This window comes from Lutra lutra, chromosome 14 (assembly GCF_902655055.1).
Source record: "Lutra lutra chromosome 14, mLutLut1.2, whole genome shotgun sequence".
NCBI classification, from domain to species: Eukaryota; Metazoa; Chordata; class Mammalia; order Carnivora; family Mustelidae; genus Lutra; species Lutra lutra.
The window spans coordinates 9398813-9420575 of record NC_062291.1 but is presented as its reverse complement, the minus strand read 5'-3'; the positions used below and the strand labels follow the sequence as shown (position 1 = coordinate 9420575).

The window sequence follows — 21763 nt, the reverse complement described above, 5'->3', positions numbered from 1 at the left end:
CAGTGGGGTGGGGTGGAAGGGATGGGGAGGTGTTTCAGGGTCCCAGTCCAAAGCGCAGAGGATTTGTGAACTTGAGTGAGGGAGAGCTGACATCTTTATTTTCATGCTCTCTAACTGAAAGTTAGCATTTCCTTCGATTATGAATGTGGGCAGCAAATCCACAGTCATATTTAGCTGTGCTGCGATTTGATCACAGTAAAAAATCACAGACAGTCTCACGTAACAGGAGTTATTGCCTGCCTCTCAAAATAGCACGCACACTCATCCCTGCTTTGAAATGACCAGATCTGTTGCTAGGCCCTGGTTTAAAATGTGTCCGTGCAGGAGCACAGCCATTACCATACGGCAGCTTTTAAAAAACATTTTAATGGCTATATTTTGACATCATTTGTTTCTGTTGCCACCTTAAACGTTTTTAGGAATTTACAAATACAGTTATCTGAAGGGACCCACAGGCTCCTCCAGACTGCCGGAAGGATCCAAGACACAAAAAAGTTAAGGATCCCTGCTTAGGTTCGTGAGTTCAACTCCTATCTAACGTGCGATCACAGGACAGCGTTGCACCAGCCTACACTTCTCTCATTCCGTTTGTACCCTGTGATTTACAGTTTCATGCCCTGCCTGAGTTCCCTTTGAATCCACAGACAAAGGAACTATTTCAGACCTCGTTTTTGCATTTTCTGCAAAACTGCTCCTACACACGTCATTGTTCATAATGTCCCTTTTACAAAAATCCACATGCCCACTTTGCTCTTCAACTTCATGCTGGGAGAAATGTTTGTCCCACTTTAAGAAAGGACCTATTTCCTATTCTTCAGGAGGAAGACTTAGCTCAACATGTTCGTTTCCACGACGGCTGTCAGAAGGCCTGAGCTAAGTCTGAAGCTCAAATGCAGTCCGTTGGTCCCATCTCTCAGAAACCCTCTCTCCTCCCCAGACCTGGTCTTCTCCCCTTCTGCACTGTTGATAACTGGACAATTGTTGCTTGTGTGTTTTCACAGCAAGCCACCTCAGATCCACCTGGTGGACTGACTCCAAGGGACTCTGTAGTAGCGTTTGGAGATAACTGTGCTCAAATTCAAACCACGAGGATAAATTTTTTCTTAAGGATGAGACAAAAACGCTCAAATGATCCCATGTGGACTATAATTAAATCTGTGGACAGTTTCCCAAAATCTAAAACGCAGCACGTCAGCAGGAGTCCTTGAGTTCCCCCGTTTTCTAGGCAATTTTTCTGCATTTAAAATTCACACACATTTGGAAAGTGTCTTATCCCATATTCTAAAAATTCTTTAATGGAGTACGTACTATAGACAGGCTTGAGTGCACCAAATTTTCAGTGGGGGTTTTAAAAATAGTTTCCCTTATGGTATTAGTCTCATAACCTATACTGATTTTGCCAACATTTTATAAGGTCTTCCTTAAGGAAAAATATTTCTACTTTTTTTTTTTTTTTTAGATTTTATTTACTTGTCAGAGAGAGAGGGAAAGCGGAGAGGGGCAAATAGAAGGAGAAGCAGGCTCTCTGCTTAGCAAGAAGCCCGATGTTGACTCGATCCCAGGACCCTGAGATCATGACCTGAGCCGAAGGCAGCTGCTTAACCGTCCCAGCCACCCAAATGTCCGTCTACTTTCTCTCCTTACAGATCAGAGGCTGCCCAATGGCACTTAAGAGTCTAACATATTTCATCTGTTAAAAACAAGACAACAGTCTCCCAACAGAGTCGCTCAGGTTAAGTCCCATGTCACCTATCCAAGACTCAGTTCCAGCTCCCGTTCGCCCAGGAACAGAATCAACAGTCAGTCGCCCGATCAGAACATTGTCGCCCGATCAGCACATTGAGATAATCTGCCTGACAGATGCCTGCCACCCCCTGAAGGAAAGCAACCTCGCAATAACCAACGGGATTTGTTTGCCTAGTATGACTTCCTTGCTCCCGCTCCCCTCTGCCCATGAAAGTCTCTTGTGTTGTACCACACCTCAGAGCTCCCTTCTATCTGTTCCATGAGAGGTTTGCCTGGTTCCAATGCTGTGAAAGCTGGGGTGAACGGAACCATGATTGTCGTGCAGATCAGTCACTCTAGTTCCCCAAGTATTTACATCTGCCCTCAGCCTCGGCTTCGGGAACGCCCACCTCGGTCACCCACCTTGTCCCACTTGGCCCGGAGCTCGTCCATGGTGACAGTGCTGTAGGGATTGCTGGAGCTGATTCTGATGTTGTAGCTCTGGATCACCTTTTCCACCTCGTTCTGGATGGCCATGATGGACTGCCGCTCACCGTCTGCCTCTGGCAGCGTTGCCTTGAACTGCTCATGAGCAGTGATCAGACTCTAACCCAGAGACAGAAGTGGGGAGAACTTTACTGTCATGTGGATTCTACAGGTTTTGGTGTTCCCTTCTGCACACGTGTGTATGCCTTCTATAAGGGCAGGAATCTGTGTGGGGAAAACAAATTCTGGATGTTTTCAGAAAGTGGTTTGGTGCACAAAAGTCAGGTTCCTTGGAAATGGAAAAAAAGATAACTATGATGACTAATTAGTGGCTATGAATCCAAAGTCTTCAAAAAAAAAAAAAGTAACTGTTTCCTTTTTTTTAAAAAAATGTTTGCTTTCATAATTTTTGATCCCCAACTACTGACTGTGTTTTACTCTCCCCTGACAAACAGAACTCAGCTGCCCTTTCTAACATCTTACCTTTGCAGTCCAACAAAAGAACCTACCATTTCCTGCCTTTATCCTTAAAGACCACCAGGAAATACATCCCTACTTCTCAAAAGGAGAAGCCATGAAAACCAACTCTTTCCCCCTAAGGCTTTAAAAATCTCCATTTATTTAACCTATCCTTTGGCCCTAATGTGTAAGACAGGAGCCCCTTGGTTCTGGTCTATGTAGATGCCTGGCAAACTACTTTCCAGTGCCCAGCTAACAGTCACTTTAGTCACTGCAAGAGATTGGCTGCAATAGAGAGATTGACCTTACACCCAAGGAAGAAACTACATCATGCATTAGGTATGGCTTCCACAGCAAACTTAGAAGTCTCACTCATTCCAAAAATAAATGATTTTAGGTTGCTAACCTCTGCTTAAGAACGCACACACAAAAACATACAATGTTCAACAAAGTAATTTCTTTCCCCCTACACCCAGGTATAAACCCTTCCAGAATGTTCCTTGGCAAGGAGGTGTGGGTTCGAATTCCAACCTTCAGCCTTCCTTCATATTTGGATTCTTTCTGATGATTTACCTATTTTACAGAAAGAAGAATTTAGAAGTATTTTCCCTGAATATTCCACTGTACATCAAATTCATTGTATACTGGCCTCTCAGTAGACTAGGTGCTGGCTCTTTGAGAGGAACTCTCCTCCCTAACGTTGACTCCTTACAGAAGTCTTACAACTTTGAAGTCTGGAAGAAATCAGAAGCAGAACATTCTGGTGTTATGGGAGATAGGAGGTACTACTTTGTGGTTTCTTATGTTTTTGACCCAGCAAAACTATATAGATCTCAACCAACAGTAATATGCATATATTTGCAAGGTCCTTAACTCAGCAGCCAATAAACTCACACCTTTCTACGAATACCATCCAAGGGCATAAATGTCTATGTTGCTCAAGGATTCTACAGAATTTTTTAAAGAACAGGCACTTTTAGATGTCTTCACCATTGTCGGATGATGTTAATTTTTCCATCACCGCCAAGCCTAGTACACACATTTTTAAGCTAAGGGTCTGAGGGTTATTTGGGCTTCCTAGCTATATTTTTCTTAGTAAGAAACAAAACAAAAGAATTCTACATTTTTAAAATGACACTTCCTCTGGAGCGCAGTACGGGCATGGGGCTGGGGCTTCAGGTACCTGGATTTCCTCAATGCTGTGGACAATGAACATGTCCTGCAGGTCCTCCATGGCGCCCTCCATCCAATTGTTGAAAGGAGCCGCTCGCTTGGCAAACTCCAGGTGAAGCTGATCAATGGTTTCTAGCAATTTCTCAGTTCTCTGGAGAGAAGTTAAACAGAGAAGCATTATCACGGATAAATACGAAAAATTCTCTCCAAAGATGGCAACACGGGTTCCAGAACAAACAACTGTTATCTGACATTTTGTTAATCACAATGCACTCATCATCAGCATATGTATACAAAAGATTAGCCAGTGTTCCGTGATTAGACTGAGACCTACAGGTCCCTGAAGTGGCTTCTGAATAAAAAAAAAAAAGATTTAATAACATCCAGAATAGCGTTGTTTTCAAAGGAGAGTACTCTGCTCCGTGCTACTTTTCTGAAAACAGACTCCATAGTGGGGATATAGTCACTGGCTTCCGGCTGACATAGGACCCTTAAGGTCAGCTCTGATTCCCCAACCATTCTAGGCAACAACACTCAACACACTGTCCTCCTCTTATAGATAACAGTGTGCAGAGAAGACACACACCTTTCCCAGAAGTCACCAACCTAAGTGAAGACAGAGGAACTACAGCTTAATGTTCTTAAATCCTACTTCAGGATCTAACACAGAGATCCCCCCCAGCCTCTCTGGGCATGTGGAAGCACATGGTTTCGAGCCCCGTAATCACCACCTGATACAAAATGGGTTTGTACCATAATCTTACTACCTCTGGATTCCTCTTTTCTTTTTTTTTAAATTCAAAAGTACGCTTCACTGAAAAAAATAAAAAGCATGCTTCACTGAAAAAAAAAAGTATGCTTCCCTGCTCTGTGGATAAATTATGGGACAAAGCTACCAACTTCGCATCTCCCACTTTCTCCTATTTTTCATATTCTCTGTGGTGGCTCCTCTCACGAGACAACCTGTTTTGCTTTAGACACAACATGCCACAGAAAAGCAGGGAAAATTAATAACAGGGACTCTAATTCAAGAGCCTCTGTGAAAAGATCTCATGTCAACAGGTGACTGACGGGAAGTCAGGTCACCAGGCTTCACCTCCAGGGCCTCCCTCCTCTTCTGAGTAAGCGTTCCCAGTCTGTCCCACTGGTCACAGATCTTCTGGCACCGATCGTTGACATTCACGGCGTCGTGATAGTCCAGTTCGCTGGGGGGAGTGAAAACAAAGATGAACTTTCCCTGATGTTATGAGGAAAATGGACACTGGCTCAAACAGATTTTTTCATTTTTAAGATCTGAGGAAAAAGTGGCAGAGTATTTCAGGGTTTTGTTAACTGTCACCATTGCAAACATGATCATTCATCTTGGACAGATTCCAGGAAGAATGAATAAAACTCTTGCTGGTCCAACGGTTTTCTATACAGTCAAAAATCCTGTCTTCTCTGTGCCCCAAGCTGACTTCATTGTGGCCCATCCCCAGAGTATTATTTTTAAGTGTCAGTGTACCTGTAAACAAAGCCAACCATCTGACCTGGAGGACAGGCCTGTGGGCCGCCCAAAGCCACAGCTACTGGAACAGCAAAGTGAGTCAAGGGGGAGGGAGGTATCAGCTTGCACCCCATCATGTCCTTGGCTCCCCTCGAAGGGCACTGGGCTTCAGGGCTGGGGTGGAGCGCCACGTCCAGAAGGGACACTGTGGCGGCATCTAGCTCTGCAGGGACCTTGAAAAACTAGCAGACCAGAGCCCTCCCTATTCTGGACAGAACTTCTGACTTGTCTAATGCCACTGGTGTGACGCCAAGAACAACACGATGCAAACCCTCTTTCCCCTCAAGCCCGGTCTATGCATCCTAATGGGATCTTTGTAAGGTGAACTTGGCATTCAAACAAATTCCCAACTAGAAGGTTCACCTCTTATCTCTGGGGACAAAAAGTTAAGATGAAAGCGAGAGGCTCACAGACCTTTAAAGACACCTTCAGGAGAGACTTCACACACAGTCCAAAGAGACAAGGCAAACTTTAAGGAAACTCCCTCCCACCCATCCTACCAGATCCATTCCCCTGAGGCTGATGCTTATTTATTTCTTCCATTGACTCTGAATTAAGGCAATGGTTGTTTACCATGTGCTTTTCTTTTCCTCTTAAATAATACTAACTTCTCAGGTCCTAAATGTTCTGCTAAATTGCTTCTGCTACTGAACAAAGGACGCACTCTGTGGTCGTGAGCTGAGGGTTTGTGCAGGGGGTAAAGCCTGTCCAGCTTACAAGCAGCTTTCCACATGCACAGAACCCTTCATGCGACTGAGCTGCTGTTAGCTTCTTGAGCTCCTTGGTATAACACCACCACCCCCTCGAAACAAAACATACCAACAACTCGAGCAGCCTTGATATACAAAGTGAAAAGGCTATGGCTCTTCAAAATGCAAATATCATGGAGAATAAAGACTTAAAGAATTAAAAACCACCAATAAAATCTTAAAAAAAAAAAAATGGGTGCCTGGGTGGCTCAGTAGGTTAAGCCTCTGCCTTCGGCTCAGGTCATGATCCCAGGGTCCTGGGATCGAGCCCATCAGGCTCTCTGCTCAGTGGGGAGCCTGCTTCCCCCCCCCCCCCTGCCTGCCTCTCTGCCTACTTGTGATCTCTCTGTATCAAAAAAATACATAAAATCTTAAAAAAAAAAAAGAATAAAAACCACCACCTGGGGTCCTTCTATGGACCCACAATGGAGACCACAACCCTCTCTTCCCCCCATCATTGCCTTTAGGGGTACATCCATTTCTCATCTCTAATTCATACAAAGTTCACACAGAGAGTTCTACAAATAGCTGCTCTCAAGGAGGGAAGGTTTGTGGAACTGGGCATACTGGGTTTTCCGCACTTGGCGAGCAGCACAAGCACTGTGATTTATTATTTTATTATTATTATTTATTATTTTATTATTTTGTTAAAAAACAAGGAAGGAATACATTAAGATGAACACAGATTTAAGTTTTGTATGTGGTGGCTCTTTGGATGGTGTGAAGAACGGACACCAGAGATACCAGGAAGATACCACAAAACTCCTTAAATTTTACGGACAACACTTAAAGCCATTCCGAACTATTCACTGGTTATAGAGCATTAAATAGCTTGAGTTTAGTTCATCCCTTACTTTAATTGCAGCTGTTAACAAGCAGTCACACCCCCAACATTCAAGAAGCGTGCTCTTGTAAAGACCACAAATCTGGAGTACAAATTGGATTATGAAGATCTCAAATGATTAAGGGTTTATTTACCAAGGCTAATATTTACCAAGGCTAAAAAAAGAATAGGATAGTCTTAAAAGAGGCCCTGTTAGTCTATGAGTTTGCTCTACCCAAAAGTGAACAACATGGAAGTCTGAAAATCTAACATAGGAAAGTAAATGTTTATGTTTCTAAAAATTATTCTGGGACAGTTATCCTTATGTGATTTTAGGCTCCGAAACTTCTGCAGGTATGTCTGTGATTACAATGACGGGGAAGGGAGTTGGGAATGAAATCGGTACTTATCCAAAGGGGGCAAGGGTCTTGAAAAAAGGCTTCGAGAAACTGCAGGGAGGTGTCTCCCCGGATGTAGGCCAGAGCCAGATGGTGCACCCGCCACAAGTGGGACCTGAGAACGCCCCCTGGGGCTTACACCAGCCTGGACTCTATCCATGCTGGTCCCTCCCATAAAACAGAGAGCATGCAAAAGAAACTGCGTGTATCAGATGACACAGAAAAAGCAGGGCCGTGGTATGCCCTCCTGGGAGGTAAGGCAGGCATTTCTGTTTGGTGTGTAGATGTTCTGTACCCCGACCTGGGAGAGGCAGCCTTTTCAAGCTGGACCCCAGCCCTCCGTGCTCATTTCTAACCCTCTTGGAAGCAAGCTGCCTGGGGTGGGGGTGGGGTGTGCTTGTGGATGGGAGGGCCTGGGAATTCTAGCCCATCCAGGGAAGCAAAGCAGACGTCTGTCTTTTGAGCTGCTTGGAAACACAGAGGCCTCCAGCTGCGTGCTTCCTAAACTGAGTACAGGTCAGCCTTGCCCTGCCTAGAAATGCTCTGGGGAAGCTCTCCAGGGGAATCCTTGCATTGTATCCATGGCCCGGGGGCTTGGCGGGCAGAGCCAGGCAGCCACATGGGAGCAGCAGCGCCTGCGGACGGCCGACAGCACCTACTTGAGCTCCTGTGCGATGGCTGCTATCTGCTCCACTCGGTCCTGGTGGGCGGCCAGGTCGCTCTCGAAGGCCTCATGCTTCCGCAGCAGGGCCCGGACCTCGGTGAGAGACGCCGACTCATAGTCCTTCTGCAGCAAGATCTGCTCTTTGCCTGCAAGGGTTGCAGAAGGGAGTATGAATACTCTGATGTCCCACATCAGCTTCCTGGCACCTGCAAAGTTCTCGCTGATGCTTCTGATTCCCAAGAACCAAGAGAAGGGGGAAAGACACAGTGGCTCAGGTGTCATGGGTTTCCAGGCTCTAACTATGCTAACGTTGCCCGAGTCCCTCTGTGTTCTAAAAGCTCGTGTCTACACATGGCCAGGGGGAGGGGAGAAGTACGTTGAGTCCAGGCTAAATAACAGATTTGCACTCCTCATAATCCCAAGTAACAAGTACCTGATTTTCCAGTGTGATGCTCAGTTAAGTTAGTAATTATTAGTTCACAAGAATTACCTGGGCTAGTTAGACAAGACAGTTGGGACTCTCTTAGGCTGCCCTCAGTTCAACCTTGACTCCAAATATCTTTTTTCTGGAAAGTATTTTCTGTGGTTAAATACAGCCTGCGGTTTCTTTCCTGACCATACTAGAAGTTTCTCTCTCTGAACCTCCACCTATTTCCCCACAAATATTTCTTTTTTTTTTTTTTTTTTTTAAGATTTTATTCACCTATCTGACAGACAGAGATTACAAGCAGGCAGAGAGGCAGGCAGAGAGAGAGGAGGAAGCAGGCTCCCTGCGGAGCAGAGAGCCCGATGTGTGGCTCGATCCCAGGACCCTGGGATCATGACCCAAGCCGAAGGCAGAGGCTTTAACCCACTGAGCCACCCAGGCGCCCCCCCCACAAATATTTCTGAATCAAGCAACTGCTGTGATTATAAACGGACTCACGTTTCTTCCTGGTTGATGACCTTTCAGAATTTAATTTTATGAAGCTGGAAATGGAAAGCAAGTGTTCGTACATTTAACAACAACAACATAGCACTTCCTGTGTGCCACATATGGATTTAAGTGCTTTATACTGTGAACTCATTACATCTTCATCCAAAGCCTATGTGAGAGGTGTTCCCGGTGTCCTCCTTTGAAGAGGACACTGGGGCACTGACACATGAGCTCATGCAAAGCGCTTAGCTGGGAAGTGTCAGAGGTGGGCCTCCGACCTGCGTGGCTGCAGACCCGAGCCTCTTGCCCTCTCGCTGGACAATATCAACGATCAAACACCACCAAAGCAAAAAGGAACCAAAGGATGAGGGGAACCTCCCTGACCTTCCTCAAAACAGATGATGTGGTGGGGAGAATGTTATGTTTCTCTACCTCAGCAAAGAGCAGGCAGGCAAAAAAATATATATATATATAGATACACAATCATAGTATCATAGCTGTGGAAAGAGATATGTTTGCATATCTGAGAGAAGTAGATAAACCTGAGTCAAATAAGGCAGCTAAGACTGTAGAAAACGATCCCTTGCATTCCTCCTTCCAGGCAGATTTTCTACATGGGAAATTCTGTTGCTTCGTGGCATTTAATATTAAACATTCTAGTGGCAGAAGTCAGCCTCTGGGCCTGGGCTGTCTGACCGACAGGGAATAAACAGATACTTGCGGATCGAATGGAACAAGAGTGGGGAAAGACAGGGGGAGGCCAGGACTTATGTAAGTAAGTGTGGGAAGAATGCATTTCGAGTGCCGTTTTGTGAAAAAGCACATTATCTGCTCCACTGGAAAAGAAGTCTCCCCACCCACCTCCTGAAGAAATTTAGGACTGGGACTGAAGTGCGGAGAGGGACGGGGACACCTGTGCCCACAAGTTCACCGACGGGGGTGTGTGGAGGCTGCACACTGTGGCTCTGTCCACGGCTCAACCCTGATGTTCTCGGAACCCAACCCCAGGCCAGTGCACTTGCCGTAAGCCCACGTTTCGTGCGTGGACGCCTTCTGCCTGAACTTCTCCGCCAGGTGCTCCACACGCTCCAGCCTCCGAATCTCATTCAGCAGCCACTCCTCGTAGCCCTTCTCGGCCTGCTCCAGCCTCTGCCAGGCTCCGGCAATGTCCTGGGGGCATTCAAGCACACACAAAGGCAGGTTTGTTATCTCCGGCCTTGGCTTTTCTACAAATCCCCTTTGCCAGGAGTCTGACAGGTTTTCTTTTGTGTTTTCATCTCCTTGCTTTCCTCTCACCCTGCCCCCAAATAACCACTCCACTGTTTTGGCTCTGGAAGGTCTTACTTAACAGTAGGGGAAGGAAGGGAAAACTGAAGGGGAAGAAATCAGAGGGGGAGACAAACCATGAGAGACTATGGAAATGTGGGAAAAAATCTGAGGGTTCCAGAGGGGAGGGGGATAGGGGGACAGGGTAGCCCAGCAATGGGTATTAAGGAGGCACATTTTGCATGGAGCACTGGGTGTTCTACGCAAACAATGAATCATGGAACACTCCATCAAAAGCTAACGATGTACTGTATGGTGACTAACATAATATAAAAAAAAAAAAAAAAAACCCAGGAAAAAATAATGTTAAATCTGCTCTCCATATACCCTAATAAATTTCTTTAAAAAAGAAAAGAAAGGTCTTACTTATTGCCAGGGCCTTTTTTTTTTTTTAAGATTTTATTTATTTATTTGACAGAGAGAAATCACAAGTAAGCAGAGAGGCAGGCAGAGAGAAAAGAGGAAGCAGGCTCCCTGCTGAGCAGAAAGCCCGATTCGGGGATCGAACCCAGGACCTGGGATCATGACCTGAGCCGAAGGCAGCGGCTCTAACCCACTGAGCCACCCAGGCGCCCTTGCCAGGGCCTTTTTAAAACTAATATGGTTTTTCTCATCAGTCAATAAATGCCTGATACTTGTCCAGATGTGCACAAAGGCTTAGAGGCTTTAATTTTCTGGCTTGCAAAAGATGACACCTCTAAGTGACTCAATTCAAATCAACCATCCAACCAGCCCGCCATCAACAACCAATTCCTGGATGCCAGCAAGAGACTTTTTTTTATAGAAGAATAAATGATACCTTTAAGATTCCCTGCCCCTGAGAGCTTGCACGAATGTGGGGGAGAAAAGAAACAAGGACAGTTGACCTTGAACAACAGGGGTTAGGAGCGCCAACCTCCCACACAGATGAAAGTCAGTGTACAAACTTTGACCCCCCCAAAACTTAACTACTAACAGCCCACTGTTGACCAGAGGCCTCACCGGTAATGTAGACAGTTGACTAACACATATGCTGTATGTCCTATGTGTTATACACCGTATTCTTATTCTAAACAAAATGCTATCAAGAAAATCAAAAGGAAAATATGCTTATAGCACTATCCTGTATTTACTGAAAAAAGTCCACATGTAAATGGACCCGTGCAGGTCAAATTCGTGTTGTTTGAGGGTCAACTGTAATGAAACAAGGTCACCACAGACAGTGATCAGCTGTGAGGTAAAGACAAAACGGGGTCAGGTGAGGCTGAGAGCCCCGCGTGGGGGTTCCTTCAGGTAGGTCACTTGGAGAAGATGCATCCGAGTCAAGTACCCCAGTTACGTGAGGAGGTGGGAGTGAGCGCTAACGCCTAAGGGGGACTGGCCTCGTAGGTGGAGAGCAGGACCGAAGGCAGGTGAGGCCACGTGGGGGTGAGGACACAGCAGCAGAGACCATCTGCAGGGGACAGAGGGGGTCAGATCACACGGGATCCTCTAGGCCAGGTTCACGGATCTGGATCTTAGTCTAAATACTCTGGAAAGTCATGAGAGGGTTTTGAGAAGGGGAGACACACTGTGGTTTCCGTTTTAAAAAGAGCCCAGCTACTGCTGTGAAGAGAGGGAATTTTAGGGCCTGTGAGGGGGACATGGTGGGGCCAGAGGGAGAGAGGGAGGGAGGGGGTGAAGGGAGAGAGAGAGAGAGGTGGCTCAGCAGACAGCGACACGTGCAGGTAGACGGCAGGCTCAGAGTGAAGACAGAAGCTGGATGCAGAGCCACCAGGACCACTGAGGCACTGCAGGCAAGAAGGTGATGGGAAGAAAGAATGTGGATACCACCTGGGCTTGGGGCGTCCGTAACTTAGGCAATGCCATTTGCTAAGACAAGCATGCCACAGCGGGCCTCAGGGATAGGTAGGGTCTGAAAGGCTCTGAGACGGCCCTGAGGCTACGCGAACCTGGGACTCGGGAACAAGTGGGAGCTGGAGACACAGGGGTGGGGAGGCACTGGCCTTGGGGGAGATCCCCTGGGAGTACAGGGTGCAGAAGAGGGTCTGCACCACGCTCAGGAGAGGTCTTCCCACGCACTGGGGTGGGGGTGGGTGGCAGAGGGAAGGACTCTGTGGGGTCGCAAGAAAACGGCACGGTTGAGAGTAGAGTTTTAGCAAACAGCATCGTTAAGGAGGTTCAAGTGACAGAGAATATGGAAATGAAAGTGACAGCCAAAATGTCACCACATACACACCCCTCCCCCAGAGCCAAACAGGAACGGTCTCCAGGGGGTACAAGCCAGGCCGTAGAGTGAAGAGTAAAAGGAATAAAGGAGCGGTGAGCGGCTGGCAAGGGCTGCCACCGGGACTCCTCCTGGATGTTCTGCTGCGAAGGGCAGCCGAGGGCCAGGACCACACGCTGCAAGCAGTAAGACAAGGTGGCAAGGTTTGCAATTCTCGAGTCCCAGGTAGAGGCGCAAGGGAGCCTGGAGAGAAGGGGAGCCTGCCGTGCGGGGAGGGAGACCCCTGTCGCACCAGGCCCTGGAGAGGTGACTGGTTAGAGAGAGCACATGATGACAGCTGCGGGAGGGGAGGGGAGGTGAGGCGGTAAAGGCCACTCTCGGTAGGGCACCACACCAGGAGCATCTGATGGGGAGAAAACATCCCAACTGATGCGGTAACGGGGCCCTCAACCTATCCACGCACTGGAAGGAGCTGGAGAAGTCAGTGTGGGCTTCTGGGCAGCCTGTCAGGGAGGAGGCTTTGGGAACCCTCGGGCCTGGGGGCGGGCACTCACCGACACCATCTTGCCCTCGGAGGGCATGAAGGCGGGCCGGTTGCTGATCCGCAGCTTGGTCTGCAGCGTGTTGAAGTTGATCTCCAGCTGGCACTTCTCCTGCACCTTGGGTGGCTTGTGCTTGCGCCGATAGTCCCGGAAGTCCTCCAGCTTCTTCTGCATGGCCTGCATGGTCTTCTCCGGGGTCCGGTTCTCCAGCCAGGGGATCGTGCGGCGGATCCACTCCAACAGCTGCCCCCAAAAGACAGAAATGCCGCTGAAGAGGCCAGCAAGCCGCCCCCCCCACCCCCAGGTGAAAAACAGAAGCACCCGACAGTTGGAATGGATGCCACCTAACATTCCTAAAATGACAGAGTATGAATAGAATACTCCGGACTGAGGGAAGAGGATAAAAAGGCATCTCTATGCACATGCGCTGGGGCATGAATGAAAACTTCCGTGTCCCCTGGACCCCACCCCACGGCCACTGGTGAGCACCCCCACGGTCCCACACACAGGTCGAAAACTGAAAGGCAGCACGAGTCATGTTCCACAAGAATGTGACAGTTACAGGAAACTCGGGGACCAGACATTAGCAAACAAATGCCGGATGGAGCTTTCAAATGAGAAACAAAAACCTGACATGGGATGGAAACTCAGCAAAGAATCGGGTTTAACTGAAAATGTAATTATATTTCAAATAAGCTCAAATCTCATGAGTCTACTGACCGGGAAGCTGTATTGCAAATCTGGGACTGACTCAATGCCAAAGTATATTTGAATTTATCATCTAGCTTTTGAGGAAATCCACGTGACAGAATTGAAAATGGTAGTGAATTCCTAAGAATGTAGTATATATGCTCCCTTCTCTCAAATCACGGTCAAGTTGAAAAGCCACTAAAAATTGACACTCGTGATTACTTGGAAAATTAGAGCACTTAAGAATAAAAATTCACTAAAATGGTGATACACCCAGCGTTGAAGGGTTTGAGGAGGATAAATGAAGGACCAGGAAAGAAAAGGAAGGACAGAATTACTAGGTGTCTGTCCTTTGGTCCTGGTTGTGCTTCTATCCTGATGTTGGTCCCTTTAATGGCAGCATTAAACAATGCTGCCAAACTGAATTTTCCCACAGCAGCTGTATGAAAACATAAACTCAATATCATCAGATTGGATTACTAATAACCAGTCCTTTGGAAGATTTATTCCAAGTATCCCGACACTTTTCCCAGGACAGACCAAGTATCAGCTAAATCGAGTCAGAGCAAAGACCATTTGGTCACTGACACGTGTCCCTGTAACTGAGTTCAGCCCAGAGAGGGTGTGGCTGTACCCTTCGCTCAGCCCAACCCTTGTACCAGGGAAGCAATGCAGCAGCAGTGACGAGACTGCTTGGTTGCTTTTTAGCTCTAATCAGAACAAAAAGAAAAGCAACGTGAAAAGTGCTCTTTTAACCAAGAATCTGGCTGAAGAGCTGCAGAAGGCATCGTGGACATTTGTGCTCAAACGCCTTGGACAGGGAGCTCTGTCTTCCCCACATTTCCCTCTAGACATTCATAAGACACGCACTCAACACTGAGCCGTGTCTCCCAATGGGCTGGGCCAGTTCCCAGGACGCTTAGCTGCTGCATGGATCAGGGCTTCTGAGGAATGGAGGGCACACGCTAGGTGAGGTCAGTGACCAATGAAGCAGGAAAAAAAAAAGTAATGCGGTGTCCCCTGGGGGCGCCTGACCCTGGAGGTGCAGCGCTGAGCACGGAATCACATCCCAGGCCTGCAAACGTGCAAACTACCTCTATGCTTTGGGGCGGTTGGGGAGCTCATCACAATGACTTTTGTGCCAATCAATATGTCGCTACGAGACAGGTAACCTCTGAGAAAAACTGTGTTTTCCCACTTTGATTCTGTCTGAGATGAAAAATGCAAAGAAAGAAAACACTGACAGCCAGTGTGTCCCCCTCCGTGCCTCTCCCTCTGGGTGGGAATGGACAGGACTGCCAGGCACCCACTTCCTTTACCTCACTCGCTAGCCTCTCATATTCTTCCATCAGCCTCTCATTCTCTTGATTCACAGCAAGAACCTTACATATCCTGTTAGCCGCTGTCTCAGCCTGTAAAACACAATAGGTGAACAGGACAGCTCTGTGGACAGGGACGCGCATGCACAAAATGGAACGTGGTGGGGCAGGAGAGGAGACGAGGAGATGGCGTGCTGATTCAAGGTTAGGGTGAAGGAAGACTGAGGGTATGGCTGTTGAACACTAGGAGTCATTTCACACCTTTTTTACACAGACTTACACGGCAGGCTGAATGTACTGTGGGGAATAACGGGGAGATACCATTAGTCTAAAACACAAGCTTCGTAAAACATCAAGCAAGTTAGTGACAGAATAAACAGGTCAAGGAAGCCGAAATCCCCCGTCCCTGAATGTCCACCTGAGCACTCTACTGACCTTGTGACTATGGGGTCAGAACTCTCTAGAGAACTTTGGAAATCAAAGCAAAAAAACAAAAACAAATGAACAAAAAAACTGGGTCCTTAATATATCTTGCCACTGCACCGAGTTCGCTGAAGCCCTCTTGTCTTGAAATGAATACACAGAACTTGCTAGAAGGGATCTTTCCACAGAGCTAAACTTGCTTTAAAATTTGTGTGACCTCCATGAGAAGTCACAGAGGTATATGGAATTCTCGGTCATCATTTCGTGAAGGGGAACTTGGGCCAGAAGTGGCAAAGTGCCCTGAACCACGACTGCATGATGAATTAAGAAGAGCAAACAGCTCCTCCTGGCCCCCAGCCCGTCTCAAAGCCTGGCCTCTAAAGCCCCATTTGCAGTTAGTGTCATTTGCTGGTGACAGGCATAGAGAAATCACAGAAATGACACATCCTGTGTTTTCCCCCTACCCCCACCAGTCCATCTGTTTTCTCTAAGTAGATTATGTGAAGGGGCAAGAGACAGTTGAGTAAGGAGAAAGCTGAGGGCCATTTGCCCACAACGTGTGTCTTAAGAAATGTGAATTTTTCTGAGGTTTTAACATCATTATCCTTTCACTGTTTCCATTAAATTAAGATTAGTTTTGAAAGATGTTAGAACAAATCACTGAACGGTGAAGGCAGTTTCTAGGCAAAGTAGAACAAGGGGCCCTGAGAAGATGCTCATCTGTCCTTGCCCAACCTCCCTGTCACTGTTCAATGACCGTGGCACCATTTTCCAGGCATTTTCTTCCTAAAGCACCAGTGTTTCCCACAATTAACTAATGAAATCAAAGCAGTATCTTAGAAGGAAGGAAGGATTTAAACAGCAACAAAACAACACTTCAGGAACTGTCTAAAGTTAAAGTTGTTAAGAAACACGAAGGAGTCACAGTTTGGAACTGGGCGTATTAGGTCATCACAACACACTCAGGAAGATTCCAAGGTAAGATGTGAAGCGCACGGACACACACCCAGATACACACACGCACACACACGCACACACAGCTAAAACCGGTGCCCCGGGCGGCACGGGCTGAGTACCTGCTCCGCGCCCGCAAACGCGTGGTAGAAGCAGGAAACGTAAGTCATGATAGCTCTTTCATCGGGTTTGGGAGTGTTCACAATGTCTGAAGGGAGGGAAGAAATAACACAGAAAACAAACACACATACAGATGAAGAGCAGAAACCAGGGTGAACAAAGGGAAGAACAGACCGCTCTCCACCGATCCATTTTCTGGGTGTGTCTGGGGCCCCTGGTCCTAAAGCTCGGGAAGGCTCTTGGGCCCAGGCGCAGTTTGTGAACACAAGGGCTTGAATGACTTGAGCCAGCAGGTTCTCTGGTTTGGTGTTTTGTTTTTTTTTTAAATAATCGGTCTGAGGGCTTTCTGGATCCCCCACCCCGTGATGAGCTTCTAAAAGTGCAGTCAAGGCACGAATACGGGGACTGCATGCTACGTATCTGGGCTCGTTATCACGTCCTAATGACTCGTGAGGCCCACGTCCGCTCATCTGTTGACCACATCAGGCCGCCTGCCACCGGTGCTCTGGGCCACCCATGTCACCTTGCAAGATGCTGGGAACCCTGGCGGAGCCCCAGGGCCCCCTCTCTCCTGCCCCTTCCCCACCCCACCTTCCTAACTGTATACTCTGTGGTTTGGCTCCTGGTGGGGGACAAGAGTCACTGGAGAGGACGTGGTTTTTAACTCCTTCTGTGCCTACTTACCTTGACATTTACAGAAATCACCAAGGTAACAAAACCTCTAAAGAGAAGGATAGACACGGCTTGTACTTATTGTGACTCTCGCTACGGTCTGTAGTAGCTGCCGAAACCACCAACAGGAAGAGAAAACAGGACCGTGTGAACACGCAACCTTTCTCCTTCCACCTTGGCGACAACACTGTTTGCTGAATTGCTTTTTAACTTTAAACTCGGTTCGGTCACTGGATAAAACACAGTTAAAAAGAGACCTTGTACTTCCCTAAGGGCAAAACCTAGCCATCGGGTTTTCAGAGGGCATGCCCAGAAAGGATGTGGGGGTTGTGTCACGGCATGGAATCTTCTGGAAAACACACATGAACGGCATACTACTGCATGGACAGAAAGTAAGATTCAAAGAAAACTAGACTAAAAAAGACAAATGACTGCCTCCTCAGAACCAGACAGGTCTCCTTACTCAGAGGAGAGGGGGAAAGAGAAAAACAATTGGAAAAAAAAAAAATTAAGACACAGAAGGTGAAGGGTGAGTGGTGATTCATGTTTTACATCCTCACCTTCTGTGCACCAGCAAAAGCATGATAGTAACAGGAAACATAAGTCATTATGGCTCTCTCATCAGGTCTGGCAGTATATACTAAATCTGTGTGGAGAAAAGAAGGTTAACTGCCCAGATGTTCTAGCACTCGCAGCCTTCGGCCAAGTGCTGCCTTGGAGAAGTCAAAGCAATGAATCTCCCCACCCCGCACCCCTCCCACACTTAGGCGGTTAAAACTTTGGCTCTAGTCAAAGAAGTCAGACCTACAAAGTCATTACTCTCTGGGTCCTTCTGAGAACTGCTAAACAGAAGGAGATGGTAGCAGATAAGGTCCCTAAACGGGCAAGGAGGTCACATCCACGGCCAGAATCGGAGCTCCGGAAGCCCACAGGATGCACTTGACAGGACATTCCCTGAGACTTTCTCCCGCTGCACACACACAGGGGGTCAACAGAGATCCCTTCTCTGAGTCCACACAGAACCTACACACCCAGGAACTTAAGCCTGGTGCTCACCTCAAGGAAAGGTTTGTGGAGGAAAACAGAGAAACAACATTCAGAACCTTTTAAAAGCACGGCAGACGGTTAAGAGGGAGACAAGTTTCTACAGTGTTTACTACAGGTAACAGGTCACGGCAGAGCGGCCCAAGGAGCCAGTCAAAAATCCCCACTGAGGGTTCAGGCCCCAACACAATGACAGCAGGCAGGAAGGCAATGATTAAGACCCAAGGGCGGGGGAAGCGAGGATAAAGAGGGTCACACGTGGGGGGACCTGCTGGGTAGTCCTGTCACAGTAAGTAAGCCCCACACCCAAGTCAGTCAAGTTCCTGACTGCTAGAAAATTCCTGTGAGAAATTACACAGAAAATATTATAGTATGTAAGCATTTTTCTGAACCATTTAAAAGGAATTAGACAAAAAAGGCAGAAGGGAGGAGAAAATGAAGGAGTACCGCACATCTCATCAGCCTGGAAGGAATCACAGGATGGACACATGCCCAGAGCAGGACTCAGAGGCTAAGGAAAAAATCTACTAAGACGCATGTCAGCAGGCCAGAGGAATAATGATGGTGACCCTGAACTCACCCTCAACTGCAGTGTATTAGGGAGGTATTAATTTACTAAATGTCTGTTTTCTCCTCTCTTTAGTATCCTAGCTACTAATTCGAGTGGATAAACTCTAGGTAGTTATTTACTCTATGGAAAGGTCAAAGGAGATGCCACACAAATTTAAACTTAGTTTAGAGAGGACAGACAGACAAAAAGGAAAGGGAACTGTTTATTCTATGCTGCTCCTCCATTATTTTTTTTTTTAAGGATTTTATTCATTTATTTGGCAGAGATAGATCACAAGTAGGCAGAGAGGCAGGCAGAGAGAGCGGGAGAAGCAGGCTCTCCACTGAGCAGAGAGCCCAATGCAGGGCTCGATCCCAGGACCCTGGGATCATGACCTGAGCCAATGGCAGAGGCTTAACCCACTGAGCCACCCAGATGCCCCAACTCCCCCATTATTTTATTGACTCTTTCCCTTTATAGGGTTTTTGAAAACCATCAATCTATTCGGAGGAGTGTATCCAAGTGTTAATGCCCAATAATACAGGTGTTTGTTAAAATGGTTAAATTAATGAATGGGTAAAATCAGAATCCTACTTTGAAGGTCACTGTTATGAGCTTCACTGTATCCCTCAAAAGGATATGTTGGGGTCCTAACCGCCACCCTGGTACCTGTGACCATGACCTCATTTGCAAGGCCTTTGTAGACAGAATCAAGTTAAAATGAGGTCCTGCTGAGAGAGGGAGGATCCTTCATCTAACATGACTGATGTCCTTACAAGAAAGAAAGAAAGAGATGTAGAGACAGAGAGGGGAGAGCAAGGCCATCTAAAGCCAAGGACCACATGGGGCTTTCTGAAGCTGGAAGAGACAAGGAAGGAACCTCCTCTACGGGCTCTGAATGAAGCATGGCCCTGCCAACAGCTTGGTTTCAGACTTACAGCCTCCAGAATCATAAGAGAATAAATTCCTGTTGCTTCAAGCCAACGAGTTTATGATAATTTATAATACAATCACCAGCAATAAGGAGGAACAGAAGACTGACAATGGATGATAATCAAGTTCTTTGCTTTTCCCCAATAATCCCAATTAGGGGAAGAAATGGACTGTGAGGGAATCATAGTATTAACAACAAACGCAGTAACCTAAGTTCCTTGAGGGCAGGACCCTGCCTGGTACATCTCATTCCCTCCCAAGGTACCTAGCCAAGGGTCTTGCGGCAGGCACTCTGTCTATGTCTGCTGAGTGGTAAGTGACTCACGAACAAGAGAAATGAACGGATGGTCTCCACATATCTGTGCTTTCTACGGCGGTGTGCCACAGAGCGACCCACACGAGTCTGTCACATACAGAGGGCACGCAAGTTATTTGAAACCAGTCCCCAGAGTGAGGGACGCCCAGCAGCAAAATGCTTAGACATTCCTGCAAATCTAACTAAACTAAATTTAATTCAGACCCAAAATGAAATGTGGAAGTTTGAGAGGTATGTGGACAGCTGAACGCTCCGTATTCTCTGTTTCGATTCTCTACCTTCTGGTTGGAAGGAAGGATGTTTTCCCTTGTGGAGTCCTGAGCACTTCCCAAGAAGACTTATTTGCTAAGCTTGTCTCCATGTGGTAAGAAAAATAACAGTGTGTTGTTACAAAAATAAAAATAGTTTTTCTTTGCAGATCACAAACCCAAGCATTCCGTTTCTTTGCCAAAGCTGAACTTTTTTACCAAATTCTTTTACTATAGTTTTGCTGGCGTGGTTTTGAGCAGGATTTTTTTTTTTAAGATTTATTTATTTGACAGACAGAGATCACAAGTAGGGAGAGAGGTGGGGGAGTGGGGGAGAAGCAGGATCCCCGCCGAGCAGAGAGCCCGACTCGGGGCTCGATCCCAGGACCCTGGGATCATGACCTGAGCCGAAGGCAGAGGCTTTAACCCACTGAGCCACCCAGGGGCCCCTTGAGCAGGATTTTTAAAAAGAATTCATGAACATGCTACAAATGAAATGCTCTTCACACTCCTGTGGCCAATGACAGAAACGTCTTCAGATTCCTAAGTACGTCAGATGTAATCTGCCTACAAAGTCTTATAAATCCCTACACACAGCCATGGCACGACTAGGCCACAGACTTTCCGCAAGTCAATAAAACACAATTTTCCTCTCACCTTCAGCATCCAGCATTTTAGGAATATCCAGGTGCTTCTCTGCAATTTCCATGGCCAGGTTGATATTTCCTATTGGGTCATCCTGCATGAAAAACAGCACAACCAGTGTTTGAAAATATCTTTCGAATAGGAGTTACGAGTAATGTGTTTGACACACCTCATTTCTAGGAGGAGACCTTTCCATGCACATAACCATTACAGTGTAAGTAATTTCCCTTTTTATCTTTTTCCAATCATGTCAAATATTTAGAGAAACACCAAAAATGATATGAACCCCACACAATGCATGCACACTCCAACTCATAAAATGTGAGCCCAAGGTTTACGAGGACAACGCTTTGCAGACGGGGGAAAGCTGTCACATATTTTCTCATGGGCTGGAAAGAATACTTCTTAGCTAATTTTCAACCTTTAAATGATTCCAGAAGAAATCATGAAACAGAAATTTTCCAGATCTGCAAGGTGATCATGGAGAATATTTAGTACGACGTTTTTGTTTTAAATATAAGAAAGCTGAGGCATAAAGAGAAGGAAATATGCTAGCTGGTGAAACTCCTGGGTCCCCAAAGAAGGTCATAAGATGGCTACAAAGAGTGAAAATTATGCTTCTAGGATGCCAAAGACTAAAATTGTGAATGAAAACTGTGAGGAAATTTTTGTTTTTAAGATTATGTCTATCTTCACTATGAAATTGGTTAAATATATATATTATATTTACATATATATGTGTGTGTGTGTGTACATACACACACACACACACACAGAAGAATAAAATAAATTTAATAAAATAAATTTAACCAGAGGTGTATAAGTGAAACACCAAA

The 21763-nt window shown here is 46.6% G+C and overlaps 1 protein-coding gene across 1 annotated transcript in view; it reads right to left on the bottom strand.

The window, feature by feature from the left end:
• ACTN2 (actinin alpha 2) overlaps positions 1 to 21763 on the bottom strand; it is a 66159-nt gene that overhangs the window by 6865 nt on the left and 37531 nt on the right. Inside the window, exons 7-15 of the mRNA XM_047701787.1 lie at positions 20940 to 21021; positions 16522 to 16607; positions 15023 to 15115; positions 13026 to 13256; positions 9962 to 10109; positions 8019 to 8169; positions 4940 to 5048; positions 3854 to 3994; positions 2149 to 2331 (exon numbers count right to left, since the gene is read on the bottom strand). Coding sequence (XP_047557743.1) covers positions 2149 to 2331; positions 3854 to 3994; positions 4940 to 5048; positions 8019 to 8169; positions 9962 to 10109; positions 13026 to 13256; positions 15023 to 15115; positions 16522 to 16607; positions 20940 to 21021 — 1224 coding nt within the window. The remainder of the gene's footprint in view (positions 1 to 2148; positions 2332 to 3853; positions 3995 to 4939; positions 5049 to 8018; positions 8170 to 9961; positions 10110 to 13025; positions 13257 to 15022; positions 15116 to 16521; positions 16608 to 20939; positions 21022 to 21763) is intronic.